Source organism: Muscardinus avellanarius, assembly GCF_963383645.1.
Source record: "Muscardinus avellanarius genome assembly, chromosome: 18".
NCBI classification, from domain to species: domain Eukaryota; kingdom Metazoa; phylum Chordata; class Mammalia; order Rodentia; family Gliridae; genus Muscardinus; species Muscardinus avellanarius.
Window position 1 is genome coordinate 7,637,060 of NC_137804.1, and position 22,561 is coordinate 7,659,620.

At 57.8% G+C, this 22,561-nt stretch overlaps 1 protein-coding gene across 3 annotated transcripts in view; it reads right to left on the bottom strand.

Annotated features, from left to right (window-relative positions):
- The window catches only part of FYCO1 (FYVE and coiled-coil domain autophagy adaptor 1), a gene marked incomplete at both ends in the record, with an annotated part of 37,274 nt that extends 16,292 nt beyond the window's left edge, over positions 1-20,982 (bottom strand). The window contains 12 exons of one of the 3 annotated variants that reach the window (XM_080715926.1): positions 2,148-2,359; positions 2,893-3,042; positions 5,941-6,101; positions 8,010-8,135; positions 8,521-8,613; positions 9,559-11,757; positions 12,316-12,406; positions 15,605-15,748; positions 16,842-16,948; positions 17,493-17,618; positions 19,046-19,152; positions 20,894-20,982. In XM_080715926.1, the coding sequence (XP_080572052.1) occupies positions 2,148-2,359; positions 2,893-3,042; positions 5,941-6,101; positions 8,010-8,135; positions 8,521-8,613; positions 9,559-11,757; positions 12,316-12,406; positions 15,605-15,748; positions 16,842-16,948; positions 17,493-17,618; positions 19,046-19,152; positions 20,894-20,948 (3,571 nt within the window). The remainder of the gene's footprint in view (positions 1-2,147; positions 2,360-2,892; positions 3,043-5,940; positions 6,102-8,009; positions 8,136-8,520; positions 8,614-9,558; positions 11,758-12,315; positions 12,407-15,604; positions 15,749-16,841; positions 16,949-17,492; positions 17,619-19,045; positions 19,153-20,893) is intronic. The other 2 variants (XM_080715925.1, XM_080715927.1) reach the window with 2 other exon arrangements.
- Between the last annotated feature and the right edge of the window lie 1,579 nt (positions 20,983-22,561).

A 22,561-nucleotide genomic window follows, 5' to 3' on the forward strand; every position in this document is an offset into this window, starting at 1 on the left:
CTGACACGCTTTAAACAGCCGCTGACAGCATTCTGTCCAGGTGGGGGATGCCTGTCGGGACACTCCAGGAAAGCAAAGGACCACAGGTGGTCTGGACGCGTGGCCCGGAGACTTCCAGAGTCAGGCTCGGCGAGGCTCCAACCTTCCCTTCTTGGGCCTTTACTTACTTCAGTTTGGTACTGAGGATTGAGCCCAGGGGCATTCCACTTCTAAACTACATCTCAGCCCTTTTATTCTCAAACAGTTTCACTACGTTTTTATTTTCACTGAGGGTTTCGCTAAGTTTCTGAGGCTGACCTGAACTTGTGATCCTCCTCTATCAGCCTCCAAGTATGGGAATTACAGGCTTGGGTCTTAATTTTGAAGGGAAAACTCTATCAAAACCTTATTGGTGCAGAACTCAACAAGAAAGAAACCACTTTTGTGCCGAGTTCCCTGTAAGACATGGGCAGTCCTTGCTCTTGCCTCTGAAGCAGGACTGTCTGACCTGCACATCCCCCAAGCCACTAAGGGGTGGGGCAGAACTCTTCTCTGCTCAGAGTCCAGCAGGCACTGCACTCCCAGCTGAGCCTTGTGTGTGACCTCATAGGCCACTGGGCAGGAAGGCTGTGTCAGAGGTGCCACTATGCCAGCCGCCCGCCACAAGCCCTTGCAAGCATGTTATAGAAAGCAGCAGGGCGGGACTGTGGCAGAGAAAAGAGGAAAGAGAAAAAATTGAGCAGGCCGGTGTGGCGGTGCACGCTTGTAATCCCAGCATTTGGGAGGCTGAGACAGGAGGATTGCAGTTCGAGGACAGCCTCAGCTACTTAGCGAGGCCCATTGCAAATCAGTGAGACTGTTTCAAATTAGAATAAAAAAAAGAAAAAGCGCCGGCCGTGGTGGCGCACGCTTGTAATTCCCGTGCTTCACAGGTGGAGACAGGAGGAGTGCACAGGTTCAAAGCCAGCTGTGCTGGCTTAAAAGACCCTGTTTCCAAATAAAAATATAAAATAGGTCTGGGAGTGTAGCCCGGAGGTAGAAGGGTTTCCAGGAACCCCAGTACCACCCAAAATAAAGAAAAAAAGAAAAATAGGGCTGGGGCTATATGTAGCTCAGAGGTAGAATGCCCCTGGATCCATCCCCAGTCCAAAAAAAAAAAAAAAAAAAAAATTGAGCAGATAGGAAATGTCAGAAGTCAGAACAGTGAGCCTCGGCACCCTGACATGAGGCTGCGCTGTCACTCCTGGAAGACCTATGAGCTGGGATGAGGGAAGCCCTGGGCTGTCTAGTGGGAACATTCATGAGCTATGAACTAGAGTCCTTGGCTTTGGAAGGAGCATTCTTCCTTTCATCTCTAGTTTGTACAATGGAGGGCATAAGGCACAGGCTGCCAAGAGGGACCATAGATCAGTTTCTTCCCACAGATCCAATCATACTCTTGAACTTGTCTTCTCAGGTTGGCAGAAGGATGGCAAAGCAGGCAACAGATATCTAAAATGATAACCACTGAGGAAAATCAAGGAAGAACTAAGTAAAAGGGAAACTATACCATGTTCATGGATTGGAGCAGTCCATTTAAATAAAATGTCAATTCTCCAATTAAAATTTCACCAGGATTTTTTGGGTAGAAATTAGCAAACTGATTCTAAACTGTATATGGATAAGCACTGAGTCTACAATAGCCAACACTGTCATAAAGAACAGAATTGGAAGACTCACTGCACCTGATTTTAAGATGTCTTATAAAAGGATGGCTGCCAGAACGGCACAGTATTGGTGAAAAGCAGGCACAGACAAATAGAGTGGAACAGAAACTGATTTCTGTTGGTCAAGTGGGAGATGCCAAGGACGGTATGTCCTCTTTGGCCATTGTGAGAGTGTGTGAAGTATGTGGACTGTTCCAGATATAATCCCTGGAAGGACAGACACCAGGGCTGAGGCTCTAGGGGACAGCATTTTTCAGTGTGGGTGTATTCCACTGTCTACCCACAGGCCTCACAGTAAACCACATCAGGAGAAAGTTATTCCCTTTTCAATCCAGATTACAGCAAAAAGAAAGTCTCAGATTGGTGGTAGTATATTTTTAGCATCATGGAATTAAGCTTGCAAGAGCTACCTGGCCACAGTGAGGTAGGGCAATACCTATATGCAGTGGGCGAGAGCCTGACCTGGGCTTCCTGTGGCCGGGGGCCCAGTGTGGGCTGGTGACAGCACAGGGCTAGCCTCTCCCTGGCTAGTGCCTGAGCCAGTGCTATCAGGGGAGCCAGGGCCTTCGCCAAACTTCCGGAAACAGGCTCGGCAGCAGCGCTCCTTCTTGGCCCCCTGCTTGGTCAGGACGTAGTTGTTGCAGCAGTAGTAACAGAAGATGTGGCCGCAAATCCTGGGAGTGAAAGGGGCGTGAGCCATGAGGGTGAAGCCCGTGGGCCTTACGTGATCCATTCGGCTTGTTGGGCTCTGGTGCCACGTGGCTCTGCAGCCCGGCTCTGCCCTCCCGTTTCAGAAGATCCCACTAAAGACACCTTGACAAGCTCAGTAGGAGAGTGTTTGCTATCTCAGTCCCAGGAGGCAGAGAGTGTAGATGGAGGTCTTCCCTGACACCTTGCTGGGCTGTGCACCCCACACCTCAGGGTAAGAGACCAGGCGCTCACAGGCCTGTGCTCACGCCTCTCCACCTGCCCCACTCCGCCCTTCATCTTTACCCACCTCTGCCTGCAGGAGACCAGGACCAGAGCTCAGGTTTCCAGTGGCGTCCTCCCGCCCTTCTGGTGTGTTGTATCTCTGCGGGTCCCCTTAGCCCTGTCTGCCCTTTATATTTAACTCTTCCCTTTCAGAGAACCCTCCCTGGGTGTCCCACTAGGACTCTAACCGCACACCTGCCCTGGGCTCCTTCCCAAGCCACCTGTGCTGGCTGACCTGCAGTGGTGCCGCCGCACCATCCAGCTAAATTCCCGCTTGCAGTCGTGGCAGTGGCTGGCCTCCGTGTCCCCCAGACCCTTCTCCTCGGCACTGAGCTTCTGCTGGAATTCCAGGGCATCCGACTTCTGCCACAGAGCATCCTTGTCCCTGGGATAAAGCACATCAGGAGAAAGAATCCATGAGAACAAGGGAACCATCCCTGGCCATCCCAGAAGGCTCTCGAAGGAGAGTGCCCTCTTATGGTGGAAGTGCTCTGGCCCACTGAGGCCCTGGCAGCCCAAATGCGCAGGCTCTGAGCACACCACCTGTGCAAAGCGCAGAGGCACCAAGGACTGGAGGCACTGACAGGCGCGGCACTGTACGTGAGGGTGGGCGGGAGGTCCGAGCAGCAGTGCAGGTCACCATGGCAGCTCAAGTTAAATAAAACATGGCACGCTGCTGGGTGTGGTGGCGCACGCTTATAATCCCAGCATTTGGGGGGCTGAGACAGGAGGATTGCGGTTCGTGGACAGCCTCAGCTACTTAGTGAGGCCCTTTGCAACTCAGTGAGACCCTATTTCAAAATAGAGAATAATAAAAAAAAAATAAATAGGGCTGGAGGTGTATCTCAGAGGTAGAATGCCCCTGGGTTCCATCCCCAGTATGGCAAAACAAACAAAACAAAAAAAATCCCAAAAAACATGGCATGCTGATGGTCTGCATGTGGGTGTCTGCAGCAAGCCCAGGGCTCATGATGGTCACTTGATGGCTCATGATGGCTCATGATTCCCACTTGAATCTCGGGGTTATTGGGGTCCTGTGTGTGATGGTCTGCTCAAGTAACAATCAAATGGAGGCCAAAGATGTCCCAGCCTAAATCCTGACCAGACGCTCTGTCTTTGCTCTTCACAAAGATGGCATGGTCATCCTGGATGCCGGATGCCCTGGGGATGGGTACAGAGCGGACCTCCTGGCTGCAAACTGTCATTTTTAGGCTTCTGGTTCCTAACTTGGGAAATGCACCTCTTCTGCATCCGGAACCCAGCCAGCACCCTGGGGACAGACAACTAACACCAGAGCCACTCAGGTTGGGAGAAACTGGCTCCGTCACCAGTCAGAGACTGCGAGTCAACCACGAGCCTTTCCCTTCAACAACAGGCCTGGACATGGAAGCGCCTGGCTTCTCCAAGGATGCTTGGTCATCAGGAGGCAGAAGGCTGTTCTCTGGGCCAGCCTGGCTCTCCTAGCCAGTCTGCCGTACCAGGCTTCTCTGCCCAGGCCGGGTGCCCTCAACTGTGGGAATACTGTTGGGAACGCCACTGGGCTCTGCCATCACCCTCTCAGAAGATGGGCGCGGAGGGCACAGAGGTCTGGACTTCCAAGGCAGTTTTTAAACTTTTAAATTACTTGTAATTTAATTTAATTAATTAATTTATTTTTTTGGTGGTACTAGGGGTAGAACCCAGAGGCTTCCTACCTCTGGGCTATACTCCTAGATCCATTTTATATTTTATTTGGAAACAGGGTCTCACTAAGTTAAGTTGCTGAGAGCCTCACTAAGTAGCTGAGGCTGGCTTCGAACCTGTGCGATCCTCCTGTCTCAGCCTCCCAAGTTTGGGGATTATAAGCATGCGCCACCACGCCCAGCTTACTTGTAATTTTAATATGGCCATTTTGAGCCAGGTGTGGGATTACATTTGTAACCCCAGCATTTGGGAGGCTGAGACAGGAAGACTGTAGGTTTGAGGCCAACCTCAGCAATTTAGTGAGGCCTTCTAAAACTCAGACCCTGTTTCAAAATAAAATAAGAAAATAGGGCTGGGGTGTAGCTCAGAGGTAGAATGCCCCAGGTTCCATCTCTAGGAACACACAGACACACACACTATGGCCATTTTGAAACTCCTAAAAATTAGCATACTTAGGCTCAGTACAGCTAAGGTCATAAACAGAGGGTGAACCGGATCGTACCTATTTTTTGAGGAGAGACCCAAAGCTCTAAGCCAATTCTATGATATACTGCCCACAAAATTTTGTTCCCCAGTTGGGGTAAGACTCTGTAGAGCAATGGTTCCCAACTCTGGCTCCCTGGCTCTAGAGGTCCCGCTCCCGAAACGCCCATGCATGCACACTGGGCAGGGTGTCTTGAATAGCTCCTGAGTTCTCGGCCATCCATTTACAGGCGGACAAAGAGAGATGCCAAAGGCTGCGTGCAGCGAAACCCAGGCGGTGGGGAAACGCAGACCAAGGGCCGGGCTTCTTTAAAACAAAGTGCAAAGAAACCAAGTGAGAGAGTTGCTGCGTCACCCCTCAGAGAAACGTGTGCGCATCACGATGGCAGCGTGTGGATCTAGCTTAGATTCTGACTAGGTGCTAAGTCTGGGGTTTGCTTTGACCAGTCCGGCGGTGGGGAAGCAGATGGGACCCTAAGTGCACAAGAGTGGCTGAGAGCTGAGCTCCGCGGGGCTGCTGCGGGGCTGAGGAGTGCCTTACACTCCTGTTTCCACATACTGGAAAATTTCCCTATGGAAAAAGTCACAAGTGACTCGCTAACACTTTTTGTTTTTTGGTGGTACTGGGGTTCCTGGAAGCCCTTCTACCTCTGGGCTACACTCCCAGACCTATTTTATATTTTTATTTGGAAACAGGGTCTCTTAAGCCAGTGAGGCTGACTTTGAACCAGCGTGATCCTCCTGTCTCTGCCTCCCAAGCGCGGGGATTACAAGCACGCGCCACCATGCCCGGTGTGACTCACTAACATTTAAGTCAGAATGTTTCCACCTCTTGAGAAGTAAGGCGGTTGATGCCAACATGGCCCTGCTGGCAGGAGCAAGGCGCTGGGGCCTTCCTGGCCCAGTTCCACTTTTCCAGGGCTGCCTGGTCTCTGCAGGGATTGCTGATGCTGGGGAAAGGGGGATGGCAGAGAAGGAGGAAGGCTCGTGGGGGCAAGGGAATGGTGTGACCCACTCCACATCGTATGGTCAGCCCCGGGCAGGCCCCGCAGGCATGTTCCCTTCACAGCAGAACCTGTGCACACAGCGAGGGGCGCAGGCCCTCACCGGGGCCCACCTGAGCAGCTCGATCAGCCGCTCCTCCAGGTACTTCTTGGTCCTGTTCAGGTCATCCAGGTCTGCGAGCATCTTCTGGTCGCTCCTCTCCCGGCTGCTCACCTCCTCGCACAGTCTGCTACAGTACTCTTGGATCTTCCGCGTGGCTTTCTCGAGTTCCCGCTGGGTCCTGAGGGAGGAGTGAGTGTTCTTAATTAGCGGTGACGTCTGGCTTCCCCCACCATGAGGGATCCTGCTGCCCCTCGGCCTCCCTCATTCCAGCAGGAGCCCCTGGGCGCTATCTGCTCATAGCTGACTCGCCTTCACACAAAAGTGCATTCTGGGAGGACACGGCGGCCGCAGGTTGCTGGGAGAGCTGGCCTCTGCACACCTTGGCTCTTGGGTGAGACCGAGGCTGCGCGAGGGGCCTGAGGTGGAGGTCCCGTGGGTGGTGATGGAGGAGGACAGGAGGGACTAGAAGTCGGGACAGCTGTAGCTTCCTGGAGGTGGCTGCACTGGGGCCCTGGGACGCCACAGAGGAGGCTTCCCTGCGCAGCGGGCCGTTCTAGGCGCTGTGGGCTCTCAGCGTGCAGCGGGGACCTGGCTGTCCTCCCACCCCACCCACTGCACTTCCAGCCCGCTGTCCTCAATATGGCTGTTTAAGGACGCGCCACAGCCCCGGCCCAGCAGGACTTTGTAAGCACCACTTCCACGTGAAGGGAGGCCCTGCAGACCGGTCTGTGCCCAGCCTTAGCCCCCTGTGCAGCATGAAGTTGACAGCGCTCATCACCCACTGCCCACCACACATCATGGCATGCACGGGCAAGTGGCGTAGTGCCCAGCCCTGGCAGAGGGAGCACGCCGCTGAGCACCAAAGCCAGCGTCTTGAGACCTCGCCAATAACAGCCGTCATGGAGTACTAGCATACCACTGACTGCAGAGCTCACCGCTGAATCCACACAAGGACCAGAGACCAGGATCCCGGAGCCAGGCCTGTGGGGCAGGCAGGAGGAAGGCCGGGCCCCGGGGTGTGATGTGGCCAGTGCTAGAAGCTGCCCTCTTCACAGAGAGGGGAAGGTGAGGGCAACAGCACACTCTACTCCAAGATAAGGCACTAGAAGCCCACATCAAGACAGGTGGGCACGGACCTCGGCATCCTCCTCCTCCTCATCAAAACAAAGGTACGAGACAGGAGGACTGCGGTTCGTGGTCAGCCTCAGCTACTTAGTGAGGCCCTTTCAAACTCAGTGAGACCCTGTTTTAAAATAAAGAATAGCTGGCGTAGTGGCGCACGCTTGTAATCCCCGTGCTTAGGAGGCAGAGACTGGAGGATCGCGCTGGCTTAAGAGACTCTGTTTCCAAAAATAAAAATAGGTCTGGGAGTGTAGCCCGGAGGTAGAAGGGCTTCCAGGAACCCCAGTACCACCAAAAATAAAATAAAGTAAAATAAAATAAAGAATTAAAAAAAAAAAAGAGCCGGGCATGGTGGCACATGCTTATTTTCCCAACGCTTGGGAGGCTGAGACAGGAGGATCGCATAAGTTCGAAGCCAGCCTCAGCTACTTAGTGAGGCTCTCAGCAACTTAGTGAGACCCTGTTTCCAAATAAAGTATAAAATGGGTCTGGGAGTATAGCCCTGAGGTAGAAAAGCCCCTGGGTTCCATCTCCAGTACTGCAAACAAAACAAAAAACAAGGGGGAAATACTGTCCTTGTAGGACGGTTGGGAGGATTCAACGGATCCTAATTAAAACTGAAATCCAAAATGCCCCAGAACCCAGACTGCTTCTGGCCCTAAGCATCGGATGAGGGGTTCTCAACCCGCACGTGCAATGCACAGAAGCAGCGCCTGCCACGTTCTAGGCGGTATCTAAGCGCTGCCGCCGCATCCCACTATCAGCACGCTGACACTTTACCTGCTCTCCGTTCTCCAGAGCAGAGTGGGCGAGCTCCCTGGAGCTGGAGAGCTGAAGCCGGCCCGGGCTGCGGGGGCCGGCCAGCCTCCCTGTGGCGCGCTCCCGGGCCCACAGCTTCTCTCAGGAAAGGATTTCCACACCCTCGCGCCCTCTCCCCCGAGCCCAGCGTGGCCACACCACTGACCTCTGCAGGTTGTTGCGCAGGGCGGCCCCCTCCTCGTCCTTCTGCAGCATGGCCGCCTGGCACTCTGAGAGGCGGCTGCTGGCGTGGCTCAGCTTCTCGCCCATGTCCACCTGGGTGGCCTGGCACAGACACCAGGGAGAACTCAACATACACAAGCCTGCCCGGATGCCAGAGACCGCGTGCCCCCTTGCTTCCCAAGGGAAGGCTGTGTTGCTTTTTAGGTTCAAGGCCGAGCAGCTCTACTCTGCACCTGCAGGGTGTGACCTCAGTTAGCTGTGGTCACCGAGGGCAGCAGGTACCAGACTCCGGGTGGTACTGGGTCAGGCGGCAGGGGACGCTCACCTGGAGCCAGGGCCGCCCTGCACTGCTCGCCGCTTGGCGTGGCTGCTGACTCGAGGAGGCCACAGGCCAGCTCGGGATGCCAGGCAGCTCCAGCAGTATGTGAAAGCGGAGGGTGGCAGGGGTGTGGACTGGGGACGGGAAGCGCCTCCCTGCTAGGCCCACCTTCAGCGTGCCCACGGCCTCCTCGGCGGCCCGCAGCTGCTGGCCCTGCTCCTCCAGCTGGGCCCTGAGGCCCCTGCACTCATCGCTGGCAGTCTGGAGAGGGTGAGAAAGGGACGATGAAGGGGAGCCACGCTCGGAGACTCCTTCCGCTCCCCATCCAGGACAAAAAGCCACCACTGCTCACCAAACTGCGCCCAATGAGCGTAGGCTCGACTGCTCACATAACAGGCTCGCTAGGAAAAGACTGCCTGGTCCTCACGCTTTGAGCTAACTTCCGCCAGGGGAAAAGTGCAGCTTCTGCGGGGTAGGTACCCCAAGTGCAGGGCGAGGACACCCAATGCAGACACCAGTGGCAGGCCCGGGGGCGTGCCCTACGGCATCGCCCAGGCCCGCTGCTCAGCCTTCCCGCCCTTTCTTCGCCTAGTGAGCAGCTCAGTGATGGGTGACTGCCGGCCTCGTGCACTTGTCTGTCCCCAAACCTGGCAAGTTCTCTACACGGCATCTGCTCTCAGGACTGCACCTGTGGAGTCGGCTGTTCAGGAAGAGCCCGAGACAGCCTTGGAGGCAGCGCGCAGTGCTGGCTCTCTGCAGGGTCTCTAGAGGCCAGGGCCAATTCTGACGCTTACACACCCAGGGAGCCGGGCCAGGGCGTGGGCGAGGTCTGAGGACGCACACCTGCTTTGAAGTGGGCAGCCGCACTGAGCTCCAGTGTCTGCTGCAAGCGGGGATGCGGGCATGGGCTTTCAGATCTTCTGAGGTTTCAAAAGAAGCCACAAACCTGAATCTATAAACATCCTGCTCTTTACATGCTGGCTAACTTTAAAAAGTTCTGTGCGGGCAATCTTGTTTGCCACAGCCTTGAGTTTAGGATCCCGGGCTAAGGCATCCTTCCCTAATGCTGGGCCCTAACATGTTCCTGCAGAGAACACGCTACTGAGCGCGGGCAGCAGGGCCACAGGTGTGCCTGTGCGCCCTGTGCACTCTCGCAGACCGCCGGGCCACCTGGGAGGTGGGAGCCTAATGGAGGGGCTGGGTTACCTTCAGTCGGCTCTGGTAGTCCATGATCTCGGCGCTCAGTTGGAACTTGAGAGCATCCCGCTCCTGGTGGGCGGCCTCCTGCAGGCTCTGGGCCTGCTGCTCAGCCCGGGCCAGCTGGGCCTGCAGGCTGGGCAGCGAGCTGGCCGCCTCCTCGGCTGCCTGCAGCTTTCCCTGCAGGCTCTCCTTCTCTCGCTGCAGCCCCGCCACCTGGTGCTGCAGGCCCTCCTGCTCCCGTGCAGCCGCCTCTCTCAAGTCCCGGAGCTCCTGGGCAGCCTGGGCCAGCGCTGCCTCCACCCGCTCCTTCTCCGCCGTCAGAGCGCAGACCTGGATGCCGAGCTCAGCCGTGTCAGTGTTGGCACGGTGCAGCTGCTCCTGCAGCTCCGCGTGCTCCAGCTGGGCCTCCTGTGAGCTGCACTTGGCCTGGGCCAGCGCCTCCCGCAGGGCCTGCAACTCTAGCTCCCTCTGCTGTGCCTCACCGGCCCTCTCCTCCTGCAGCGCCCCTTCCCGCTCCGAGCACTGCAGCAGCTCCTGGACGTGGCTCCTGTTGAGGGCCTCGCTGTGCTCCTTCAGCTGCTGCACCAGGGCCTTGTGATCCCCCAGCACCTCCTCGGCCACACTCAGCTGGCTCTGCACAGTGTCCCGCTCTCCCAAGGCCTCCTGGAGCTTGGCCTGAAGCTCTGCTACCTTAGCCTGCAGCCGCTGGGCCTCGCCCTGATGGACTTCCAGCTGTGCCTGCGACAGGGCCAGCTGGGCTGTGTCGTCCTGGGGCGGGCCGCGCTCCTGCTGGCCTTTCTCTGCTGTGAGGGCCTCGATCTGCTGTGCCTGCTGGTGGCACCGGCTCTCGAGAGCTCTGAGCACCTCGCCCCGTGCCTCTGCCTCCTGCTGCAGCTGCTGGCACTCGCCCTCCTTGCTCCGCAGGGCAGCCTCCTTCTCCGCCACCTGGGCCTTCATGACCTCCTTGACCTTCCTGACAGCCAGCAGGCTGGCCTCCATCTGGTTGCCCAGCTGCCGGATGCTGGCCTGCTCGGCCTCCAGGGAGGCCAGGGAGCCGCGGATGGTGGCCTCCCGCTCCTGCAGCGCCCGGTAGTCAGCCTGCAGTGCCTGCAGCTTGCCCTCCAGGAGCTGGTTGCGCCCAGCCATGTTCTGCAGCTCTCTCTGCAACTCCCCGTTGGCCTGCCGGAGCTCGGCTTCCCTGTCGCCACCCGGCACCTTGGCACCATCCGCCTGTGGGCCCGACAGCGCGGCAAGCCGCTCCAGTGTGCCCACCCGCTGGCTGAGGCGGTCCTTTTCCTGGATGAGCTGCTTCTTCTCCTCCTCCAGGTCGCTCACGTGTTGGCTCAGCTGCTCCAGCTGGGCCTCCAAAAGCTGCAGCTGCCAGGTCAGGGCCCTGGACTCCTGCTCCAGCAGCCCCTTCTCCTCCCGCCGCTGCCGCTCCTCGGCCCGTGCCTGCGCCAGCTCCTCCTCCACGGAGCTCAAGTGGGCCAGTGACTCGTGCAGGTGGCGCCGGAGCTGGGATGCTTCCTGCTCCTTCATAGACAGCTGCTCCTGGAGCGGGGCCATCTCCTTCACCTGGCGCTCCAGGTTAGCCTGGACCTCCTCCTTCAGCTGCAGCTCCCTGCTCAGCTGCTCCAGCCGGGCACCCTGCTGTCCATCAGGCTCCTGGGCCGAGGGAAGCTTCTCCCCCAGCCCGGGGTCCAGTGCCTTCTGCTCAGCCCTGGCCAGCCAGTCTGACAGGCTGGAGAGAAGCTGGTTCCTCCTGCCCAGGGAGTCCCGTGCGGCCTCGAGCTCCTGGGCCAGGGGCTGCAGCATGGCCTCCAGCCGCCCCAGGGCCGGGCAGCCGTCCTCTTGGGCCACACCCAGCTCCAGCGTCTGCAGGCAGGCCTGCAGCTCCCGCATGGCGGCCTGGGCGGCCTGGGTAGCCTCCCAGTGCTTCTGGAGCTCGGCCACCAAGCTCACGAGGCGGACGCTGTCCTCGGCTGCGGCACACCCCCGCTCCCTCTGCGCCTGCAGCCGCTCCCCCTGCACGGTGACTGCAGCCCGCAGCTCCTGGTTCTCCCTGTCCAGCTGCTGCACGCGCTGCTGCAGCTGCTTCTCCCGCTCCTCCAGCTGGTCCAGCTCCAGCCGCATCTCATCGAAGCCCTCCAGTGCCTCGTTGTTCAGGGAACTGTTCATGTCAAAGCTGGAGGTCAGCTCCTGGGTCTGGGGGTAAAGAATGCAAAAGACAAGGGGCTCAGGACAAGGCGACCTGGCTTCCAGACACTGCAGAGTGCGATCGAGCAGAAGCAGAAACACGGGAATTACATAGGCTGGCCCAGGTGAGCCAAGGAGCTGCGCAAAGCCCAGGCTCAGAGCCCATCAAGGAGGCCACAGCACATTTCGGAGCCACTTGGCCGTGTGAGCTCCGCCGAAGTGCAGCCTTCCGCTAGCCACCGCCTCCTCCTGCCAAGTCGGCCTGATGGGCCGCTCAGATCGTTTAAGTTCCGTAATTTAACCCACGGTGCATCCATCGCACCATACCTATAGCTGCCTTCAAGGTCTTTCAAAGACTCTCTGAAGGACTTTAAGAAAGCTTACAACCACTTGGGTTGTAAAAACCGAGACTCCAGGGAGCAGCGGCTAGAACTGCAGACACTCCACCGCTGTAGCTGGACAGCAGCTCCCTGTGGACACACAGCAGGCGTGTGAGAACACACCTGGAACCCCAGGGGTGGGGCGCCCTAGGACACACAGCAGGGGCTCGTGACCTCCCTGAATTACCTGCAGGTAGCCGCTCACCAGGCTGCTCATGCTGGAGCTGCGGCTGGGGGGTCTCCACAGGTACGCAGAAGGGCCAGTGGCCAGCGTCCGCCTGCGGGCCACAGAAGACACAGTGTTCAGAGTGGCAGACACACATGTGTGTGAACACACACACAGCCCTTGGTGGTCACTCAACCCCAGGCGGCAGCAGGGGTCTGCTGGGCTGGGGTGGGGTTGAGGTACCCACTCAAGCGTGTACTGCAGGGCGCTTGGTCCCTATTGGGCGGTGCTGAGACGGTTGGGCCTCTGGCGGTGCGGCCTGATGGGAGGCCTCAGGTAATTGGGGTGGCCCTGGAGGCCTGCTCCTCCGCTTCCCTCTGGAGCTGAGGAGCCCTGGCCGGAGCCTGTGAGCCACGTGGCCCTGCATCAGGCGCTGAGCGGCCTCAGGCGGTCGCTGTATGCAAGGTGAAGGGACACAGGCGCCGCCCTCCCACAGGCCACGGATGCGTCTGAGACGGGCTCCACCACCACAGTTTACACAGCGTGTCTTCCTCTGGCTGCCACAGAATGAAGAAAACATGTTTCCAACTTGGGGGTTAGAGTTTCTTGAGCTGTTGGTGCCTGCTCTGGCCTGGCAGCCCACAAGGAGCAAGCAGCAGTCCACTGGACGACAAGGTCACCGCACTCACCTGCACCACACACGAGAACGTGCGAAAGACATGCTTTTTGCTCGCGCACCCACGGTGGGCAGCCCAGGCACAGACAGCCCCGCATGGTGGAGACGGAGGCTGGGCAGCGCACGCCTGCAAACACGGGCTCGTGGGGGAGTGCCCTTGGCAGAACGCCGCACCTAACTCTGCCTGGTCACACGTCAGTCTCCCCGCCTAGCAGCCACCCCTCGGCATCTGAGACAGCTGCCGGCGTGTGAGGCAGAGCAGGGATGCCGCGTAGCCCTGCGCCCTGGAGCGTGCCGGCCACTCTGCTGACCAGGTGCCATGGTACTCCACGCTGCGGGCCAGTCTTCTCTTGTGAAGGGCCAGGCAGGAAACATTTGGGGCTTTGGGACATCTGGCCTCTGACCATCCAAGGGCCATGGTGGCACGAGAGCCGCCACAGATGGCCGGAGAAAGATGACAGGGCTCGGCTCCATGGGACCCCACGCGCCCACCCAAGCCTACAGCCTGCACGCCACGTCAGGCACGAGGTGAGGTGAAGGGCAGGATGGGAACAGACACCAGCTCATGATGCCACACGCGCAGGCTTTAAAAGGACGCGGAAACGAAACCACACACTGACCACGTTTGCACACGGATAACCAAACTGCGCACCATCAACATCCGTCTGCGCAAGCACATCGCAAGAGCAGGGCCTCCGCTCTGGGCTGTGGCCGCTCTCGACAGGGAAAGGGGTGATGGCAGTGCTGGGGTCCCGCTGCAGCCATAGGATTTTATCCCTAAAAGTATCAGATGTAAGGCAGAACCCCACAAGTGCCGGCCTGAAGGGACCCCACTGATCAACTATGGGTTAAAAAGTTCACAACAAATAAAGACAGTGACAAGAGTGTATCCCACTGAAGCAAGTAAGAACCAGTGAGTTGGCACTGATAGAAACAAAGGGCGAGGGGAGATCTTCCCTGATGCTGAATGCCAGCAGCAGCAAAGTCAGAGAATCAACCACGGTGGTCACCAGGCTGCCGGCGACTGCTGCAGGCCAGGCTTGCCCAAGCATGTGGGAACTTCTAGATGAAAGACTTAGGAGGAAGGGGAACAATAACCTCAAAGTATTTTTCCATGAGATACATATTAATCACCCAAGAAGGAACAGTAACTTTACGAGAAGCCTGGCAAGTACCCCCTTAACCAAATGATCATGGTTAACCAATCCAGTAATGAAACCAGTCAACACCAGGCGCCTCCGGATGTACTGTGCCGACAGGGACACGGCACTTCAGGTTATTTCCGGAAAAAAGCTCAACCTGCCTCTACCAACAAGCAAACATCAAACTGAGATGAAGAACTTACAGAATAACTAGCCTGTACTTTTCAGAAATGGCAATGTCGTGAGAGGCAAAGACTGAGAAATGGTCCCAAGTTAAAGGGCTGGAGAGGCAGGACAAGCCACTGCGCGCAGGGTCCTGGGCTACAGGAGAAACTGTACCATCAGCACGGGCCACGAGGCAGCAGCCAGCCACCAGCTCTGGTTTCCTTGATACCATAGTATCAAGTCTGCAACTTACTCAAATGGCTTAGGAAATAAAACAACGTGCGCATATAAAGAGTCAGAAGGAAGCCGGGCGTGGTGGGCAGGCTTGTGATCCCAGCGCTTGGGAGGCTGAGGCGGGAGCACAGGTGTGTGGCCAGCCTCAGCAACTTAGGCCCTATTATTTCAAAATAAAAAATAAAATAGGGCTAGGGGTGCAGCTCAGAAGCAGATGCCTCTGAGTTCAATCCCCAGGACAGAAAGGAAAGAAAGGAAAAGAGAAAGAAAGATAGACTGCAGTAAAGTACCAACAACTGGGGACGGACTGAAGGACAGTTAAGTACCACGCACTTTATAAAGCCATTTTCATGGCTTTATAAAACTCTGAAATGGCTCAAAATTAAAGTTTAAACAGGACATATGAACACAGCAAGATGTTAGCTAAGTCTTGGTTGCTACGTGGAGATCATAGTACCATCCTCTACATAAAAAGTGTTTCCTAATAAAACTATGAGTACTAAAATGAAGGAACCTTGTAAACACAAAGTGAAACAAAAGAATGCTGGCTGGCTGATCAGAGCCTGGGGTGGGGCCTGCCGCTGCAGCTGTGTGGCTCGGCCAAGCGGCTCCTCTCTGAGCCAGCTTCTTGCCTGGCCCTCCTGGAGTTGTGCTGGACTGCCTGGCGAGTGTGAGCACCACACTCGTGGAAGGTAACCCTGGCTGGCTTGCTCGCCTTCAAGAGAATAAAAAGGTGCAAACGCTCAGCAGCCTGTCCAGCAGCCCTGACGGGACTAAGCCTCCAGGATACGGTGTAAGAACACAAATTGGGAGAGCCCACGCTCTCCCCTACTCCCAAGGCAACAAACTTTCAAAGCCCTTAGCCCTGCAGAAACGTCTCCACTGACTCACACCCCAGTCAGCAAGGTGACTTATGGTGGGAACCTTCAGATGTTATCTTAGTCACGACCCAACAAAGTCTGTAAAATTAGCAGGCAGAAGAGTCGAGAAGCGGGGTGTAACTTACTGAGCAAACAAAATTGCTGCGTTGCCATCTTTGAGATGACAAACATCTCTTCCCCTGCCTTTTAAACCAAGCGTTTCTTCCAAGTACCTGGCAAATGTTGGCCAGGCAGCGTCCAAGTCGTGGCCCCTGGACGCCAGGTCAAACTGAACGTCGGTCAGCTCGTAGAGGTGGCCCACGATGTCAGAGCTCAGCTTTGGCTTCAGGAAGGGGCTTCGCGCATAGTACCAGTCGCTGGAGGGAAGGAAAGTGTGTGAGCTCAGAGTGGGAGAGACAAGGGGAGAGCGGGTCTACCAGCCTCCTGCGGCCGCCTTGCCAAACCCAACCCAGGCACCGAACGGGTCACGCACACGCTGATTCCGCGCTCACCGTGGGAGCGAGCGGCTTCTAATGAGCTTGCCTCTTCAGAGCCATCACTACAACGCTCTCGTGTCATCGACTCGTCATCCATGCCACATCTACTTCCCCAAAGGATGTGAAAACCCTCAGGTCTCAGCTGCTGGCCAAGGGAGGGCAGTTACGGGGCCAGAACACTTCCCTTTAGAAAGATAACCTCACCTTCTATTCCTTTCCAGAGCTAACTCTATAGAAGCCGTTCCTGTTCAGACACCAATTCAAAGTTAAGGAACAAGCTATGTGTCCAAAACCATCATCTGTGCGTAAAGGCAGCAACACGAACAGCTACTGCCGATGCGTCCAAAGGAGCTGCTTGGCTTGACTTGGGGCGCAGTCAAGCTGCTCATGACGGCTCCGCCAGACATCTAGGACTGCTGCTCCCATCGAGTGTGCCCATGTGCTCGCCTCACAAGGCCTGTGTGTGCACAGGAATCTCCATCTGTGCAAATCAACCTTAAAGGTGATTAAATGAAACAAAACACTGTCCCACCATTGTTTCTTTTTTTTTTTTTTAATTCAAAAGCCTTTCTTTGATTAACCAGACCATGGAAGGCTACCGGGTCACCTCAAAAGTCCAGTGTGCAGGGGCCCCAGGGCCTACACTGGCACCCCGCTTCTCGTTCGCTCGGCCTACCTGGCCCTCCTCTCCCTTCCCTGCCGAGCTTACGACTGGCTGCTCCTTAATCTCCAGGGACCCCAGAGACCTGGCGGGGGGCTGAGGCTCAGGGGAGTTAGGAGGCCCTCAGGCAACCGTACACAGGCGCCAAGGGCCTGCTGGGGAAACCAGCTGCCGTAGGCGTTGAGCCTGGCTTCACGGCGCAGCTCAGCGGGGCCTGAGGAAAGGCCCCAGCCCAGGGAGCGCACGCGACAGACAGGTGTGGAGGGCCTCTGCGGGTGCTCACGGTGGGGCTCAGGCCCCTGCCGCACCTACCCGGTCACTCTGGTGTTCATGAAACACTGCTGCAAGGTGTCTGCCAGCCTCTGGTGCACCAGCGAGTATCGGATGAAGGCCCTCCCTCTCCCCAGAGATGTGCGGAGCTGGAAAGCAGATCATATGGAGAGGAGCCGTGAGCCTGCCCCAGCAGGGGCCTGTGGAGCAAACAGGAAAGAGCGCCCCAGTCCCGTTCCACACCGCGGCCTCGCTCCTGTCCCCCAAGGACAGAGGCTCCCCACTGTCGCTCCAGACGGCGAAGCCTGCGGGCGGACTTCGCAGCCTCCTTCTCAGAACCGTCAGGAGACTGCTGACACGTGGCGGAAGGAAGACATTAACAGAACTCTCCAACACCTGCAATGCCGGACGCCCCTCCCTCCACTGCCCAGCCCAGTCTCGGCGCCAGTCACGAAGCCCTCCGACCTGCTGGGCGTGGTGGGCAGCGGGAGGGGGAGGGAAAGGCTCTGTGAGGGCTGCAGGTGCAAGGGCCCTCGGGCTCCATCAAGCCAGGGAAGCCCAGCGCATGTTGCGGTTTCCCGGTTGGCTCGCTGCACTTGGCCGCTCGGCCCGGGGTGCGGGCAGGGTTGCCCGGCCGGCTGGCCCCACACCTCTGCTGCATGGAGGCCTCTGCAGGCGGCTCGCCCTGCTCACCTCAGAGATGGACTTGACGAAGCGGATGCCGTCGTTGGCGCCCTTCACCTTGGCCAAGCAGGCACAGAAGTAATCCCAGTAGTCCTTCCTGGTGCCCAGGAGACTGGCCTTCTCCTTCAGATCAAACTAGGGAGAAAAGGGGACGAGAGCGGAGGTCAGGCCCTTGACCAGCCGCTCCTTCAGTGACAACCAGCACTAGCTTCTTAGGCTCTGGCACTGTGGGAGAACTGCTGGCATTATTTTATTTACTGGCAAATCAGGGTATTTCTTGGGAGAGGTCTTTTTTGTTGTTTTTGGTACTAAGGATGGGTCATTTTACCTCTGAGCTACACCCCTAGACCTGTTTAATTTTTTGTTTTGAAACAGGGTCTCACTAAATTGCCAAGGCTGGCCTGGAACCTGCAATCCTCCTGTCTCAGCCTCCCAAGTACTGGGATTACAGGTGTGCACCGCCACACCTGGCCTGTAAATCAGGGTATGTTCATTCTCACATACAGGTGGTTAAACGTCCAACTTTTAGATGAGAACACTGGGGCTAAAGAGATCGGTGCCAAGTCGTAAGCAGTGAGGTTTCAGGGTGACCCCGTGACAGGGCTCCTGTGCGTAGAGCCCGGTGGAGACTATGGAAGCTGCCGCCACTTGACAAGCATGGGGAGGGCCTTCAGTCCCAGTTACTCAGATCTCAAGTTTCAATACTGCTTTAATACATACATACCAAATTCAAATGAATGTCAGCTTTGAGTCATCTCAAATCCAAAACCAAAGTGAGCTTAAGCAAAAGGAAAAAAATAAAAAAAAAGAAAAAGGGGCCGCAAGTACTAAGGGCTTTGACGGCATTCACACCTGCTGGCAGCAGGCGAGGCGCCCGCCGCCCCCGTGCTGTGGTGGGAGGCGATGTTACAGGACGACAGTGTCCGGGGGTCTCAGTGGTCCTCGCATCACAGCACCTGCTTCCGCCTCCTCCACCTCCCGGGGCAGCCCCGCCCTCCCCAGCCCTCCTGCCCCTGACAGCTCTCCCTGTGCGCGAGGTGCTCTGCGCCAGCGCTCCTCCAATGGGGCAACGGGGCCGGCACGTGTGCGACTTGAGCAAGTGTGACGGAGTGTGTGAGCCCCGAGATCTTGTTCAGCAGATCCCGGGGGACAAAAATGTGCTCTGACCAGCCCTGGACAGCGCTGCTGCTGGTCCTGGCCTGCACTTTGAGAAGTGAGGCTCTGAAAGGGGCTGTGGATGACTGTCGGGGCCCATGTGGTTTTGGAGGCCTCCTGCACGGCCGGGTGTGCTCACACACGCTTGTCTGGAAGTCCTTGATACCCAGCGGCCCCAAGTCTTGCCATAAGATAACCTAAATCCTGGGGAACAGTGTCTGCTCCCTCCCGGCGCCCTCAGAGAGCAACCCGGGTCCCAAGGGCGCACATGGAGGGCCAAGCTTTTGCTCTGACCTTCAGTCCAACCACTAGGCTAAGGGCTCGCTGGGCTTTCTGAACATGCCCTCTGGCTGGCAAGCCACCCCAGGGGAGAACGCTGCCACATCGGCACACAGGCCGCCACCCACCTGCAGAAGGTACTCGAGCTTGTAAGAAAACTTGTGCAAGCTGGTGCTGTCATCTGTGACGGGCTCTCCGCCTTCCTTGAATTCATTGCTCAGTTCTGTCACCGCATCTGCAAGACAGCAGGCAGGAACATGGGACCAGATGGCCGAAGTCAGAGGGGCACCGTGGCCAGCGGCAGCCGGGCACCTGGAGACGAGGGCTCATCAGAGCAGCATTGCAGGACCGGGGCCTGCAGACTGTGTTGCAGCCCGCTCACCCTACGTCCACCGGGGCAGGTGGTGCATGCAGGAGCACCCCCGATGTCTGCTAATGTGGGCATCACCAGCCTAACATGGCTTCTCGAGAGCTTGCTCCTCGTGGTGCCCATGGTCCAGGCTTCACTGTCTTAGTGTCTGTTATGTTGCCACAAAATACCTGGGCTGGGTGCTTCATGAACTCAAGGCTTATGTATTCATTTATTCATTCATTTTGCATTTTAACAGCCCTGGAATTGTGATGCATCTTTTTTTGGGGTACTGGGGACTGAACTCGGGGACATTCTACCTCTGAGCTATAGCCTTGGTCACATTTTATTTTTCTTTTGAAGCAGGGGCTACTTGCTGGGGCTGGCCTCCAACCCGGGACTTCCTGCCTCAGCCTCTCAAGTACTGGGCTTATAAGCCCGCACCGCCACACCTGGCGGGATGCGTCTTGAAATCAACCGTACCTTAGCTTTGTTGAAACGAGGCGATCCTTACCTCGCGATGTGTAGTAAATGAGCAAAAGCACGTAAGGGCCTGGCCTCCGTCTTGGAGGCTGAGTCCAGGGTGGCCAGCTGGGCTGGCCTCAGCAAGGCCTGTGGCTACCTCGTGGCTGGTGGACAGGGAAGGGCTGCTCTTTCAACCAACCTGCTCTCACAGGGACTGACCTGCTCCTGCGGGGAGCCCGAGCTACTCCCTCCCCAGGGCCGGCATGACCTAGTCACCTCCCACTCCACGCTGGGGCCCAGCTTCCTCACAGAGGCCTTGGGCTCCACTACAGCACTCAGCAGGAGCTGGGGCTCCTTCTGGGAGCAGCACTGCGCCAGAGAGGACAGCCCGCCTGCTCCGTCAGAGCCCTGCGCTCCTCTCCACGGCAGCCCCCCGGGGCAGGCCGTGCCACCTGTCAGCTAATGTAAGGTGCATCCCAAACTCGGAGCTGTTAAACTCAGCACAGCCTGGATCTGTGAAGTCAGCGTCACTGGCCCCAGTTTTCAGCGAGGAGGGCACGGGGCCAGGCTAGGCTGAGGAGCATGTAGCCAACAGCGCTGCTCGCTCAGGGCTGCCCTCTAGACACCGGCCTCCTGAGGGAGGGAGCCCGGCCCTCCTAGCTGGCCTGGCTAAGGGCAAGTGAAATGCCCGACCAGGCTGGACGGTCGGGATGTGGACAAAATGTCCCTCTGACGAGTCTAAGAGGACAGAAGCCCTGCCCTGCATGCGAGCGGCGCTCAGAGGGAGGGAGGATCGCCCTCAGGAAGCCCCAGAGCCGAGCCCAGGGCTGATGACTAAGATACACACGTATACACACACGTGTACACATATACCACACACTGACACCATATACCATACACACATACCATACACCACACGCACACACGCATGCACATACACACACACACACACACACTTTGAAAGCAGCCCTGGTGGCAGAGATGGCATTTGATTCTGTTTAAAGCTGGCTTTGCAAGCTCTGAAGAGTGCCTCCCAGCCTCGCACAGGGAGGCATCTGAGCCCAACTATTTCTGCGTGGCGTCCCGGGGCTGCAGTGGCTCCTGCTAAGCTCAATGGGCGAGGGCGGAGCCGGGCCCGGGTGGGCACCAGCCACCTTCCAACCTTGCAGGTCGCGGATGATTCTCTGCAGCTGGCTCTCAGCGCCGGGGGAAGCCATGGCGGCCCTCCTTTCTGGGCGTGGGGTCTGGAGAGAGGCTAGAACTCCTGCGCTCGGCGGTCGCGTGGCCTACACGGGTTAAGCTCCATGGTGGCACCTGCGGGGGGGGGGGGAGGAGACCAGGCTCAGTGGCGAGCTGGAGGGCCCTGCCCTGCGAGGGCTCGCCCTGTGCACACTTTTGGTGGCTTCCGACCGCTGAGGCCGGGTGACCTGGTCTGTAGCTCAACCAGGAACAAGATCAACCAAAGAGCACAGCCTGTTTGCCGGAGCTTCCCACCCGTTTCCCTTGCTTCAAACAGCCAGCAGCCCCCACCACCCTGGCCAGCTCAGATTCAGACACTCCTTAAGCCAAGGTGCCAGCACCTGTGGGGCCCTCTCCTGTGGCCCAGCACCCCGGGCTCTGGCCCTCGCTGCCCGGTAGTTTGCAGCCTCTACCTGGGCGGCCAGCCAGGGGCCTGCGCAGTCCCTCGCACCAGCCAAGGGACATGACAGTCTATTCTAAGCTCAGTTACGGTCCTCTCCTGGCAGCGGAGTCCTGAGTTTCTAGTCCTACTTGGGCAGCTGTTCAAGTGCCCTCAGGACACAGAGGCGGCTGAAGGCCAGCAAAGGCGAGGGACGTGGGCTCATGGGAAAGAGGGGGTCCGTGGACACCCCGAGTCCTGTCAGAACCTCTGCTTCCTCCCTGGGCTCCAGTACAAAGTGGTGGTTTTTGCTGTGGAGACGGAAGGCTGCAGCCGCCCGCACTGCCTGTGGGCCTGCTGCGTACCGCACTCCGTAGCACACCCCACCATCCCCCAGCAGAGCAGACACCATTGCCCCTGTTTACAAAGACGACCCGACACTCGGGGAGCCAGGGAGCTCGTCTCAGGCCACGGGCTGCTAAGGAGCAGAATGGCAGTGGAAATGGACCAGGGGTCACTGTGACCTCAAACCTGGGGCCTTTCCCAATCTGCTGACCTCAAGCCTCGGCCATCACCTCCACAGCGGCCAGCTGCCCGCCCGCCCACTCCCGCAGGCTCCTGGGAGCTGCCCCGAACACGGAGCCTTCTGATGGAGCGTCCTTAGCATGCACACCGCTTCCTGGGGGACGAGGGGAGCTTGTCACATAGCATTCCAGCAGCAGCCTGGGTGGGGTGCTGTCACAGGCCAGGGGCCTAGGCCTATGTTTAACCCACACGCCTGTGGAGCTGCGACTGAGGGAAGACAAGGCTCAGAGAGGCCTCGCCAGCCCAGGCGGGGATGGCCGAGAGGCCCAGGACCTGCCCCACCAGCACTCTGGCTGGGACCAACTCACAAAGCACTGTCTAGCCACAGTGGAGCCTGGCTGGCCACCAAGGAGACAGATGGAGAGTGTCCTCATGTCCAGACGTGGACGAGGCCCATGCAGGGACATGGGGAAAGAGCCTCAGTGCTCAGTACAAGGAGACACGCCGGGCCAGGCCTCCAGAGCACGGGCCGTGTGAGGCCCGCCGAACAGGATGCCCACGCCCGGTCCCTGTAAACCTACAGGCGTCGAAGCCTGGGGAGAGGGCCAGCAGCTGCCACTGGCGAGGGAGGCGTGGTCACCAAAGGAACGGGGCTCTGGGGCAGTCCTCTCTGTTGCAACTGTACTA